Genomic DNA, 14,506 nt, shown 5'->3' with positions numbered 1-14,506 from the left:
ACATAGTCAGAATATGACTACATTCCAATAACGCCACAAATCTCAATTTTAATGTGCTTATAAAAGTGGTCAATGTACATTCGATGTTCTGCTATAAAAGCAATCAAATATATTATATTTGAAGTTTCCTTTGTCTTGTTGCTCACCTCTGAATAAGTAGGGTTTTCAAATGTTGTGCTTGGCTTCAGTTTTCTTTTAAAGAAGCTCCATTTGGACTCCTGAGTAATAAAATAAAATAAAACATGGTCATAATGCATTAGGCTTATTACTAGCATGATGCTAACATGATTAACATGTTTTAGCGTAATGCTAACAGTTAATATGATGCTAACATGTTTTAATGCTTCACTACATGTTCTTAGCCTGTTTTAGCACGTAGCTAGTAGATGCTAACATCATTTATTGAGTGTTGAGCATTAATTATGCATGTTGTTAACACATTTAGACTTGTTTTTATCATTTTTTTAAATAAGTTAGAATTTTCCATCTTTAAAAATTAATTTAATTTAAAGTTAATTTTTAATTTGATCATGATCAGTCTGATCACTATTAGCATGTAGCTATTTACAATGGAAAAATTGGCAAAACTTTTAGATAGATAGATTACATAGATCTTTATTGTCTATGCAATACAACAAAATTCTGTTGCAGCAGTCCTCTTCAGATACTGTAGCAGCATAGAGAAAAACATTTTTTTTTTAAAAGAATAAAAATATAAAACTATGAACCTATATCCTAACATACACATACATAAACAAAACATACAAACATACACAGGCTACATACTCACGCACACACGCACAGAGTATGAGAGTACAACTGAGGACAAAAATTCAGATGTCCTAACCTGAGTGGTCAATTCCTCTGCAGGTACGCTCTTCACTTCCACTGCATGTTGTTTATGAGTGTGGTACATGGGGTTTGAGAATTTATTCTCCACCTGGTCACCACTGACGTTCACAGTGACCTGTATGAAGCACAGAAAAACAAAACTAAAGACCTTGCTCAGAATTAAAATGTTCGATTAACACTGCAGAAGTGTCTAGAAGGTTATGAAAGGCATTCGAGTAGTAAATGTACCTGTGTAGCATGTATTACTGCTGGGTCGCTGGATGGGCCGGCTGCAGTTGAGTACAGAGGATTCTCAAATGTGATTGGCTGCCTCCCAGATTCTGCAAAATTCTCATCCTAATAATAAAAAAACAGAGATTCCAGATCAGACACAAAGAAAATACCTTCCATAAATATCTTTAGTAGTTGCTATAGTTTTCCAATGCTATGACCCACAGCTAAATACAGACCGATACCAGTCAGGTGAATTAAAGGAGTAGTTCACTTTTAAAAAAAACTGCTGATAATTTACTCACCCCCATGTAATCCAAGATGTCCATGTCTTTCTTTCTTCAGTCGAAAAGAAATTTTTTGATGAAAACATTCCAGAATTTTCTCCATATAATGCACTTCAATGGGAACCAAACGGTTCAAGGCCCAAAAGACACTTTCAGTGCAGCTTGAAAGGGCTTTAAACGACACCAGACGACGAATAAGGGTCTTATCTAGCGAAACAAAAAATAAATAAAATCAAAATCAAATCAAAAATAAATAAAAAAGTTTACGTTTTATAAGCTTATAAGTGATGAGCGTTCGTGACTCTCCTGTTCGAACTCGTTCATCAAAATCTTTTTTCGAGTCATGACTCGAAGGGTCCTAGATAAGACCCTTATTCATCGCCTGGTGTCGTGTCCATTATATGGAGAAAAATCCTGGAATGTTTCCATCAAAAACCTTAATTTCTTTTCGACTGAAGAAAGAAAGACGTGGACATCTTTGATGACATGGGGGTGAGTAAATTATCAGCAAAAGTTTTTTTTTAAAGTGAACAAATCTTTTAAAATCACAGGTTTGATTAATGATACAGCGGAATCCCATGAGAAACTAGTGCAGAAATCCTGGAAATAATGTAATATTAACACTAGGGTCAAAGTCAAAAGGTCGAACAGGGATTTTACGCCTCAGGAAAAATGTGCTGAGTTTACTTAACAATTCACGAGACACAAGTTATAAAAAAGGCCAGATTTACCATCTGCATGGCCCTGTCGATGAACGACACCCCCAGAGTCTGAGGCTCCAGGTCCATCGTGACATTGTCGCCCGAATGAAACGACACTCCATTTCCTGTGTCCCCCGACTTCACCAGGCTGCTCAGACTAAGAAAAACAGTGGAGAAATAATCTAAATAACTGGAATAATAAGTATAAATAAAATATATGCATCAATATAACAATACATGTTAAAAAAAATCTAATATTTAATGACATATAATTTTCCATAATAGGAAAATAATACTATGGAAGTCAACTGTTTGGTCACCAACATTCTTCAAAATATCTTCTTTTCTTTTCAGCAGAAGCAAGATATTCACACAGGTTTGAAACAACTTGAGGGTGAGTAAAAATGAAGTAAAGTAAACTATTCCTTTAATGATTTCACAGGAAATTAAAGCAACTTGCACAGTGCTTTCACCGCTCAAGTTTAAATCAGAGACTCAGAAAGATCTTAATTTTAGTCTTATGACATGGAGACTTCATAGCCAAATAAAAAGCACATTAAAAGCAGTGCAAAATTGATAACAATTTGATAACACCAGCAAAGTCATTGCAATGTGACCCTGGACCACAAAACCAGTCACATGGGTAATTTTTTTAAAAATTGAGATTTATACAGAATCCGAAAGCTGAATAAATAAGCTTTCCATTGATGTATGGTTTGTTAGGATTTGGCAATATTTAGCCGAGATACACTTATTTGAAAATCTGAAATCTGAGGATAGTCTTTAAATTTGTCCATTTATGTTCGCGAATGTGCTGCATTCACTCATAAAAAGAAATGTTTTATATATTTACAAAAAATCTTCATGGAACAAGATATTTACTTAATATCCTAATGATTTTTGACATAAAAGAAAAATATAGCCGTGCTACTTGTGACTGGTTTTGCAATCCAGGGTCACATCAGGAATATTCAATGACATAACTCTACAGTAGATTAATTTTAATTGGCGGCAACCATCAAATCTTTAGCAATTTTGATGTTGTGTAATAGTGACAAGCTATTAGCAAAGTTCACGGTTTAATATTAAAAATCAATATCAACCATTCATGTATATGTGAAGAGTTCAGAAGCAAAAGCCTCTAAGTGCCATTTGAAATTTTCTTCTAGAATGATCATTTTTATCAAGCTTGTATATTTAAGTTCAGTGATTTCACTTAAATGGCAATGATAATTACCTATTAATTGTTATTTAAGTGAAATTACTGAACTTAAATATACAAGTTTGATAAAAAATCATCATTCAAGAAGAAAATTTCAAATGGCATTTAGAGGCTTATGCATCTGAACTCATGTATACCATTCAAAACAAGAAATTATTGCTTATATTCAGCCAGAACGTATTAAATTCAAGAAAAGTGACAATTAAGATATATAATGTTACAAAAGATTTCTATTCTAAATAAATACTTTCTATTCATCGAAGAAGCCTGAAATCACGGTTTCTTGAACAGCAAATCAGCATTGTATAATGATTTGTGAAGGATCTTGAGACTGAAGAAATTATTAAAATATATTAAAATAGAAAACACTTATTTTAAATTGTTTTACAGTATTTTTGATCAAATAAAGGCAGCCTTGGTGAGTAGATTCACAATAGATGTACTGTTCATATATCCACTAAAAGCACGAGACCGGTTGGTTAAAGAGAAGTCATGTGTTTCTACTGTAAGTGTGGCTCAATTGTTCAAATACATTTCTACTGTATGCAGTCGAGTGGCGTGTTTGCGTTGTACCTCGGTAGTTTAGGCATTGACGGGATGAGAGAGCCGGTGCGCCTGTAGTTGAGGAAAAGTCCCACAACCAGAGCTCCAGTAATCAGAATAATAACCACTGCTAACAGGACGGTCACAGCTACAAACACACACAATATGGAAGATATATTAGTGCAGTCTCATTACACTTCATTTGACATGAACATGCTCCTTTGCTGGCAATAAGAAAAGCTTCTGAAATCAGAGTTAACAGCATCAGTGTGAGGTGTTTACTCCTAACTAATTAACAATAACAGTGTGTGTACCTGTCCCTGCAGGAGCGCCTCTAGACTTCCCCATCTCACAGTAACTCCCCGAGTAACCGTATGGACACCTGAGGAGAAAAAACACTGATCTGTTAGACACACTCCAGAGTTCGGTTCAAATCTCTTTGGAAAAATGACTTCTTTTCCTACTATTTGAGACTTACTGCATTTCACCAGTTTCACTCTAAAAAAGGAATTAAAATAATTATTTTCCTTTTCCATATCCTTATAGGGGCCAAAATCATTTATTATTTTTTACCTTGTGTACCTTTGTAATGTAAATAGTTTTTTTTCCAGAAAAAATGTCATGAAATACAATAGCCATACGTTCACGTGTTCAAATGTTGCAACAGTTTAACAGCTTAGTTTAATAAATTATTTTTATTATATTTTTAATAGGGCTGTGCAAAAATTAATTGCGATTAATCGCATCCAAAATAAAAGTCTGTGTTTACATAATATATTTGTGTGTGCTGTATATAATTATTTTGTATATATAAATACAAACACATGCATGTATATATTTAAGAAAATGTGTTATTCATATATAAAATAGTATTTATATTTATATAATATAGATTATGTATTTATATATATACATACAGAATTTAAGCGCAAATAATTCTTAAATATATACATGCATGCATAGGTATTTATATATACAAAATACTTATATACAGCACACACAAATATATTATGTAAACACAGACTTTTATTTTGGATGCGATTAATCGCAATTAATTTTTGCACAGCCCTAATTTTTAAATATTTAAATAATTCACTTATATATTTTCATATTAAATACATTTTTAATGTTATATATTTATAAATTAAATGTATATATTTAAAAAGAAAAAAGGCATTGAAAAAGCAGACATTTTTATACTGTATATAAATTATGTAAATAAAATATATCAATATTGAAAATAACATTAATTTTGGATCAAATAAATGCAGCCTTGGTGAGCGTCAGACACTTGTTCACACTCACTTGCACTTGGGCAGGCCTCCCTCATCAGTAAAGCACGTTCCTCCGTTCATGCATCTGCATGCAAGCGGCATGGACACCTCTGCCTCAATGGCTGCAGGTGCGAAGGCATGACATAATAATGTAACACAACCACAATGCAATCACATCACGACAAGTCAAACACACACATCTTCTCAAAACATCACATGGCAATAATGAAATCATGCAGTATTAGATGCAGCGCATGCATGTACACTGTGAAAAGGATTGATGGGACGTGATGTGGCCAATCTGTGCATCTCTTACCGGCGTCACATTCATTCTTGTTGAAGGTGAGGAGCGTGGTTCCCTCGGGACAGGCACAGGTGTATCCACCCGGCCGCAGCAAACACAGGTGACTGCAGACGTCCTGACAGGGGTTGAGCACTGCAAGAGAAAGCCAGCAATCATTTACCCACCAGTATTTTGAATAATTCACCTAAGATGTGATTTTATATAGCCTATATTAAGGTTCGTAACTATCAATTTTATAGTAATATGTTGAAGTCTTTTTTGCTTTTAAATTAGGCAATAAATAATGTCAGATGATCTATCCTTTAATCATAATATTCCATCAAAATTCATATAATAACATAAATGAGTACCTTTCATTTGTTAAGTATTTCATTCAATGAATTATGCAAATATAGGCTTTAACACATGAATTTATAAAATAGAAACGATGTTTCAAATTTCCAGCAAAAACGACTATATTGTGATATACCGTTTACTGTTCATACTAGGATATGAGATTTTATTTGCTAATAACACTCCTTCAGCACAATTGTGTTTAAATTTAAGAGCTTTAATTTAAGTCATTCTGAATAGACACATAACCAACATAATTAGTTAGCCAACACTTGAAAGTTTATAGTTCAAGACTCAAAATTACTCTGACTGTTATTAATATGGAGATATATAATAAAACAAAAATATTAACAATATATATTTTAAATGTATCAAAAAATGATGTGGTTGTAGTGTAGAAAGCCACAAGTGCAGTCATACTTCATGTCAATTCTGAAGATGTTATCTCTAAAAATATGAATTTTATGAAATATTTTCGTGTGTGTTTTTATATTGCCCCCTGTAAGCTCCCTTGCAGTCTATTGTCTATGTCTGGTGTGTCAAATTCATGTTTCTATTGTTCACACTCGACAAACCTTTCACACCTCTGCTGATTATTCCCCCCCAAAAATGTATGACAACTCTATTGTGTTATAAATGGAGTTTATGATTTATGATATTTATTATTTATGATAACTCTTTTGACAAAATACATCTGCGCCTCATCAAACTACATCAAGAGGTCCTCGCTGCAGTCTGTAGCACGATGACGTAGCTGGATGGTCCAATACGTAGTGGATGGAGGTGTGTTTAGGTGACGTCATGTACGCATGCGCAGTGCCGATCTCTGGATTATAATTCACATGCATTGGTTTTAAGTGATATGTAAGCTCAATATTGTACTGAGATGATGTTCAAAACTAAAAGCAATTATTGATTAATAAGTCATTATTTACATAAATGGGATGCTTATCCGAGATTCACTCTACATAGGCTGCATGCAGTTATTTTACATTTTAAATCACGTTTTTAAACCTACATTTGATAGATTAATAGCATTTGCACCGGAAGTATTTTTTAATGCGTGTATATAGAACATTTTAAAATAAAGCAATTTTATTTTATTCATATTTGCCTTTGAGTGGAAGCAAAAAAATGTCAAAGTAGTCTAATTGTCTCCGTAATTTTAAAGGTACAACTGTAAACATCTTAAAATACCAGTAAACATTCAAAGGAAAATGCTAAAATAATAACAGCATCAGGAAATTAAATCTTGTCAGATGTAGGGGAAAAAAACTAAATAAAAGCTATAAGGTTCCTCTTAATTTGCTGTTCAGTGAGACATGTCTGGAAGCTTGTTTTCGCCACATGAGTGAGAAATAAAAAAGGTAATTGCGACTTTTTATTTCACCAGTCAGACTTTTTATCTTTTTATTGTCCCAAATGTGTGTTATCAAGTCAGATTTGCGTGATATAAAGTCGCAATTGCGTGTTATTAAGTCATAATTATGAGATATAAACTAGCAATTGCGAGGCTACTTGAAATTCTGACTTTATAATACGCAAATTGGGATATATAAAGTCGCAATTGCGTGTTATAAAGTCAGAATTGTGAGATATTTAACTATTCTGAGGTTAAAAAATAAGTAGCCAAATTTTTTTCCCTTAGAATTTGACTTTATAACTCGCAATGGGAGATATAAACTCGCATTAGACTTTATTTCACGGAATTCTGTCTTTATAACATGCGATTGAGGCTTTCTTTCACGCAATTCTGATATCTCACAATTCTGAGAAATAAAGTAGGCTATACCTATGCGAAATATATACTCGCCATTGTAAGGAAAAGTCGCAATTATTCTTTAAAAAAAAAAAATGAAAAGAGCTTCCATAGCCTACTCGTCGTGACCATTTATATTTAAATGTATTCTTGGAAGATCAATGTGCGATTGTTCACCAACTCTCTACTCTCTACAATATCAATTTTTAATGTGCATGTGCCATCAGCGTTTATCACAGGATCGCGTTTAAAGTCTGTTTAGACTAGAGAGAACGGTGTCTCCCATAATTTAATAACAAAATGATCATTTCGACAGAAGTGAATCAAAGCTAACTTTAGCAGGAAAATAACATTATTCACGACCCGCTTTAAAGCCCAATTAATCTCTGTTACATTAAATTATATGTAAAGCTGCTTTGAAACAATCTAAATTGTTAAAGCAGTATATTACGTTGCAGTGTCCACTACGTATTGGACCATCCAGCTATGTCATCGTGCTACAGGCTGCAGCGAGGGGTGTCTCAACTACATAAGACAATGTATACAGTTAATACTATGCATTTACTGAAAACTCACTTTAAACCACCAACGAGTGTTTCCAATAACTTATAATTGTGATCTAATGTTGGAATATGTTCATTATAGCCTTGTATAAGCATCGCATTTCTTTGTTGCCTCACCCGAGTGGTTATGTCGGTGCTGTTGGTAGATGCGTACTTGAGTCAGCCAGGGGTTTATGGTCAACACCTTCACCTTGTCTCCTTTCCCAAACTTATCTTTTTTCCACACCTCTCCCTTTTCTTTAGTCGTCCAGTACACATGGCCCTCGAACACATCCAGACTGTAGGGATGCCCGATGTCTGGAATGAAAACAAACGTGTGAACGACGGCCATTCAAAAGATGTCCCGGTCTCGTGCTCCAGTGTCTCACCTCCTGATATGATAATTTGCCGGTCCGTTCCATCCACTTTCATGGACTCAATGATGTTCTCTTTTGAGTCACACCAGTAGATCCGGTTTTCATTCAGGTAGTCCAAAGCTAAACCAGTAGGCCAGCCCAGATCTTCCTCTAACAGCACCTCTCTGTGCTGCCCATCCATCCAGGCCACCTCAATCTTGGGCTTTCTGCCCCAGTCGGTCCAGAACATCTTCCTATAATATACATCAATGACAACAACAGCACAGCATGAGTTCTGACGGACCAGGGCTCCCACAGCTTACACTCTTAAAAATAAAGGTTACAAAAGGGAGGTTAAAGGTTAAAACAAAACAAAAAATTCCACTATAAATAACGTTTTGTGAAACGGAAAGGTTTCATGGATATTAAAGCCAATTCAAACTGACAGACGGCAACAGATAATTTGTCGGATCAGTGTGTCTGTTGGAGCTATTGATGTCTGAGAAGTGAGGTACTGCCGGTGCGGAGTAATTTGGCCATTAAAAGTTGTTCATGGGACCAATTAATGACAATAAGAACTTTTATTTTTTAAGATTGATGATCAATACATTTTCAATGTTTCCTCCCAACTTTATTAACCCTTGTATTATCTTCATTTGTCTCTACACTCATTATCTTCAGGGTCTCCAGGGACCCCAGACAATAACATTACATTTTGTAACAGTATAATATATATATATATATATATATATATATATATATATATATTAGGGCTGTGCAAAAATTAATTGCGATTAATCACATCCAAAATAAAAGTCTGTGTTTACATAATATATTTGTGTGTGCTGTATATAATTATTTTGTATATATAAATACCTATGCATGCATGTATATATTTAAGAATTATTTGTGTTTAAATTCTGTATATATATATATAAATACATAAGCTATATTATATAAATATAAATATTTTATTTATGAAAAACACATTTTCTTAAATGTATACATGCATGTGTGTGTATTTATATATACAAAATAATTATATACAGCACACACAAATATATTATGTAAACACAGACTTTTATTTTGGATGCGATTAATCGCAATTCATTTTTGCACAGCCCTAATATATATATATATATATATATATATAATTTCACAAATGTAATTTTACTCTGTTTATTAATGTTTTTACTCAACATTTGTACAGTTTTTGGAGTACTTTTGCTATCTTTTACATTTCTATAAATAAATAAATATTGATTTAAATAGGCTTTTTACATAAAAACAGAAAAAAAACAGTTAGCTTCTATAGTTTTATAGCCTCACGAATGTATTTGTGTGTGTGTATGTGTGTACATTTTCGTTGTGTGTCACCAATTTATATTTGTGGTGATTCTGCATTTTATTTGACAAATTATAAGACTTTTTTAATACCCTTACAAATGTATGCCTGTGTGTGTGTGTGTGTGTGTGTGAGAGAGAGAGAGAGAGAGAGAGAGAGTGCATTGTGGATGTTTTTTGCATTGGAAGTGTGCCACTTTATTTCGGTCTATGTGATCTGCGTTGTTTCTGCGTTGTTTCTGATTTTGATGATTTCACGCTAACATAAAAACAGATATCATTCCAATATATATATATATATATATATATATATATATTTGGTAGATCTAGACAGTGTTATGTGTCATAGAAAGTTTCATACCATTTGGACAAAGAGAATGTTTTTTAATTTGACCAAAAGTCATTTGTGGGTTAAAAAGACCCCGAAGATAACCAGAGGCAGTTCACTAACAAAACACTCCAAATTGAGAACTGATTTGACTATTTATAGACAAGAATCGGTACAAAAATAAAATTCACTCACAAATCTCTACATAAGCTCAACAAATGAGCAATATCTAGCACAAAAAAATGTCTTTAACATAACTTAAAAGATATTTTTGTTTATATAATTACCATGGCTTCTCCAGACCTGAAAATCGCAATTTTAAAATTGCCAAATATTTTCACAGTGTAAAAAAAGTTTTTCATCAGTATTTTTGTCTTGTTTTCCGTATAAATATAAAAAAAATTCTTAAATCAAGATTTAAGAGATTTAAATGAGATGCAAACATAACATAAGATAAAAAAAAGTAGGGCTGTCAAATGATTAATCGCATCCAAAATAAAAGTTTGTGTTTACATAATATATGTGGGTGCACTGTGTATAATTATTTTGTATATTAATAAATACACACACAAGCATGTACATATATTTAAGAAAAAAATATTATTTATATATAAAATATTTATATTTACATATCATTAATATTTATACTACACAACATTAAATTATATATATAAATCTATATACAGTATATGCATGAAAATATTTCTTAAATATATACAAACATGTGTGTGTATTTATATATATAAAATAATTATACACAGTGCACCCTCATATATTATGTAAACACAAACTTTTATTTTGGATGCGATTAATTGTTTGGCAGCCCTAATAAAAAGTATTTTTCCCTTTGAATTAAGCTTTTATTTTTCATATCCCATTGGCAGATATTTGTTCTTATTTTAAGCATAAATCAATTCATTTTAATAAGTTTTTCAGAAACTTATGTCATTTTGCATCTCAAGTAAATGTATCTTGATTTAAGACTGTTGAAATAGTTGTACTGGAAAAAGGACAAAAATACAACGTGAGAAAATAATTTTTTTGGAGCACAGGATTTTCATGACCATGCATCTCTTTTCAATCCCAAGGGAGCAGTTATATATTCATGTTCTTACCCTAGACCAGGGTTGACCACAATAGCAGCCGGCTGATCAAGATCAGAGTGAATTAACCACTTTCTGTAACGTCCATCCAGTTTAGCCACTTCGATTCTATTAGTCCCAGCATCCGTCCAGTAAATATGGCTATATATAACAGAAAAGACAAAAAGCATAGCAGATATAGATATGTATTTTTCTGGAACTGTTTGCATCAGACCTCAAGTAAAGTAAAGTTTAAAAGCAGTGCACAAACCGTCCAATCCAGTCCACAGCAATGCCATCAGGACTGGAGATGTATCTGAGGTCCAGGTCCACCTCCTTTACAGGATTATTCCCATGGTCATCAAACGTGGTCATATATGCCCTCTTGATCGAGCCGAACTCAGAGCCTCGTCCCAACACCGTCCAGTACACTATACCTGAAAATCAGTTTCATCACAATTATGCTTCAGTTTGCATTCATAAACCTGATTATAGAAACAAGAAGATGCAACATGTGTTCAGGAACTTAGGGCGGTATGGTATGGACATTCTTCAATAAAGATTTCAAGTCACAAACTAATAAGCACCGAGATGATTCGCAATGTTAACTTGAAGCAAATTTGGAAAAAAACAAAAAGTGTATTCCTCTATAGAGGAATAATTGTATTCCTGTTTTATTGTGCCGTAAATTATGCTTCCTCGTGCTGCATCTGCATCAAAACATAAGTGATATTGGTGGGATATCCCATGAAGAGTGCCTTACTGAGACCGAGGCCTTCTGGGTCCCACAGGTAGTCCAGTGCCTGAATGTGCTCTGCATTATCCAGGTAATCAGAGTACTGTGCAGACGAGAGGTTAAAGCGACGGATGCGCACATTATCAGGCAATAGCAGCACGGGAGGATTTCCTGAGGATAAAAGAAGCAGAAAACAAAAGAAACGACAGGAGAGTGAGAAAGGGATACATTGAATTATGACGGCACACCCTGTCTGCTTTAGCCTGGTTAAAACCAGACCATTCTAAGTAATGGTCTGGCAAAGCGTCATAGACAAATCATTTCCAGAGGGGCGTCACCATCGGACGTCGCGGATAGACCTAAAACCAATCAGGGGTGCATTTCCCGTACAACGACGTAGTTCGCTGATTCACTACCATAGTACGATGCATCCTTGGAAAAATCAACTAGCTAGTCACGACTGTTTCCCGAAACCCATTGTCGCAAAGTATCGTTCAACCACGTTGGTTTCGCACGTGGTAGAGTAATAACTACTTTGAATGAAACTGTTTGAGATCCAATTAATGCTAGATTTGTTAATATAAATTACAGACATGTCATCTGAGGACTATTTCTAATTGTTCTCAGTTATTTTGCTTTATTACCAGACTCAATATTTGGCTCGTTCTTACATAGTAGAGCACGTTCGCACATGCGCACTCTTCAAACACGGTACTTTAAATCTTTTGACAACCTAAAATACGTAAATTCCATTTGTATGTATTCTAAATAAAAGACACCGGTTGTACTGAATGTCAGCTTGCTTATTTTGCTCAAGATAAGGATTTATTACCTCCAAATGTCATGCAATATAGAAACGATGCCTCTAACCATAGGTCGAGAGCTGTCGTTCAAACCACACAACTTTGCGATGCTGTTTGCGAATGTTCGTTGGAACGATGGTTTCGGGAAACACCGACTCGTTGAACTATGCTGATAACGACGGAACTTACGACCATAGTTGGCTAACGATGCTTTCGGGAAACGCACCCCAGAGGGATGAAGGAGGTGACGTATGCACTCCGAGTGTTGTTCTTTGCTCGGTTTTTAACAAAAAGGAAACGTTCAAATCGCTTAAAACAGACGCGATAGCTGATTCGAACTAGTGATGTTCGACGGCGGCATCCATCTTTGTAATGTAGGCTACAAAATCTGCTTCAAAATCCCAGCGCTGTCGTCATCGTGTAAAGCCCGCCCCAACGTTTCTGATTGGTGCCGTGATATCGACGGATTGGAAATGGGCTTGAATGAGCTCTTTGCCAGACTAACTTTCAGAGCAAATCTAAATTTGCCGGAAGTTGTCTGGGTTTTTTCCCAGATTACGATAATTAATTAAAATTGTATACCAGTTTGCAATATCAAGCAGTATAACGTATTGTTTTTGTACAGCTAAAATAACTGGAAACGAATGACACTGGAAGCCAGACACATTCAAGTTACAAATGCCCACACCCGCTCTTACATTAATAATTTGGTGGATTGAAAATAGACGATTGACCATTTTGGCTGAAAAACGTAGCAACATTTTTTGCTAATGTGACTGCACCTTAAAGGGATACTCCACTTTTTTTGGAAATAGGCTCATTTAACCACTCCCCCAGAGTTAAACAGTTGGGCTTTACCCAACTGTTTCTGTAGTCGATTTCCTTCCATAGTATACTATGGAAGTCAATGAGACCAGAGACTGTCTGGTTACTGATATTCTTCTAAATATCAGAAAATCGACTGAATACATTCGAAAACGGTAAAACTCAACTGTTTACCTCTGGGGCAGTTGTAAAATGAGCCTATTTCCCAAAAAAGTGGAGTATCCCTTTTGTCCGTTTTTATTTCAGCTCTCGTGTTAACAGGTTAGAGCCGCGCGGAAAATGTGTGTATGCTAGAAATAGAACTGACGCCTATTTTTCACGTGACACGCAAGTGTGTTGGAAGAGTTTCCAGGCAAAAAACAATAGGAAACAATGTTTATATGTCATTTTGTACACAAATGCATATTAATAAAATACATTTTGATGTTTGAAAGTCTAGGTTGACATAAATTTAGATATCAATGTAATTTAAACAAATATTATTAATAATAATTATCGATTTTCAAATATTGCCATTATTTTTGCCTATATATAATTTCATGTCATTTTTATTTTTGAAACAATCGAGTCCTGGTGTCCACTACAGAGGTCATAGCATAACATATGAATAAAATATCTTTTTTTTTTCATTTGTTTCTTATGCTCTTAACAATGTGATTACATGAAGAAGAAATAAACCGTCTGGGCCTCAGGAGGATATAAAGATAGGATAGGCTACAATAACAAAATAGTGCGTCTTAGCCATCAGGCTAAATATAGGCTCTTTAAAGCGACACAAAATTTGTAAATGTTATTGAAATAAACAGAAAGCGCACTTTGTGTATATTTTTCGGATTTTGGAAGATGTGATTTGTGAGTGTTACTAGCCAGTGTTGCCAGACGTACGATAATTATCGTATTTGTACGATAGTTTTGACCCCCCTCTCAACAGTTTGGCTCGTGTACGATAATTTTCTTCCAAATAGGATAATTTTGAGCGTCTGGTACGATACTTGGATATTTCCA

General features: G+C 34.2%; 1 protein-coding gene across 6 annotated transcripts in view; it reads right to left on the bottom strand.

Annotated features, from left to right (window-relative positions):
- Positions 1-14,506, bottom strand: part of lrp2a (low density lipoprotein receptor-related protein 2a) — a 113,398-nt gene that overhangs the window by 2,405 nt on the left and 96,487 nt on the right. For 5 of the 6 annotated variants that reach the window (XM_089133419.1, XM_089133421.1, XM_039683438.2 and 2 more), the window contains 13 exons: positions 11,901-12,044; positions 11,409-11,574; positions 11,171-11,299; positions 8,417-8,637; positions 8,166-8,345; positions 5,406-5,525; positions 5,121-5,211; positions 4,130-4,197; positions 3,846-3,963; positions 2,081-2,207; positions 1,081-1,188; positions 848-967; positions 147-218 (listed from right to left, as the gene is read on the bottom strand). In XM_089133419.1, coding sequence (XP_088989545.1) covers positions 147-218; positions 848-967; positions 1,081-1,188; positions 2,081-2,207; positions 3,846-3,963; positions 4,130-4,197; positions 5,121-5,211; positions 5,406-5,525; positions 8,166-8,345; positions 8,417-8,637; positions 11,171-11,299; positions 11,409-11,574; positions 11,901-12,044 — 1,664 coding nt within the window. Of the gene's footprint in view, positions 1-146; positions 219-847; positions 968-1,080; positions 1,189-2,080; positions 2,208-3,845; positions 3,964-4,129; positions 4,198-5,120; positions 5,212-5,405; positions 5,526-8,165; positions 8,346-8,416; positions 8,638-11,170; positions 11,300-11,408; positions 11,575-11,900; positions 12,045-14,506 lie in introns of those variants that run through there. The other variant, XM_089133422.1, reaches the window with a different exon arrangement.

The sequence above is a fragment of the Pimephales promelas genome, chromosome 7, assembly GCF_988280905.1.
Source record: "Pimephales promelas chromosome 7, fPimPro1.hap1.1, whole genome shotgun sequence".
Classification (NCBI taxonomy): domain Eukaryota; kingdom Metazoa; phylum Chordata; class Actinopteri; order Cypriniformes; family Leuciscidae; genus Pimephales; species Pimephales promelas.
This window is presented reverse-complemented; position numbering and strand designations above follow the sequence as displayed.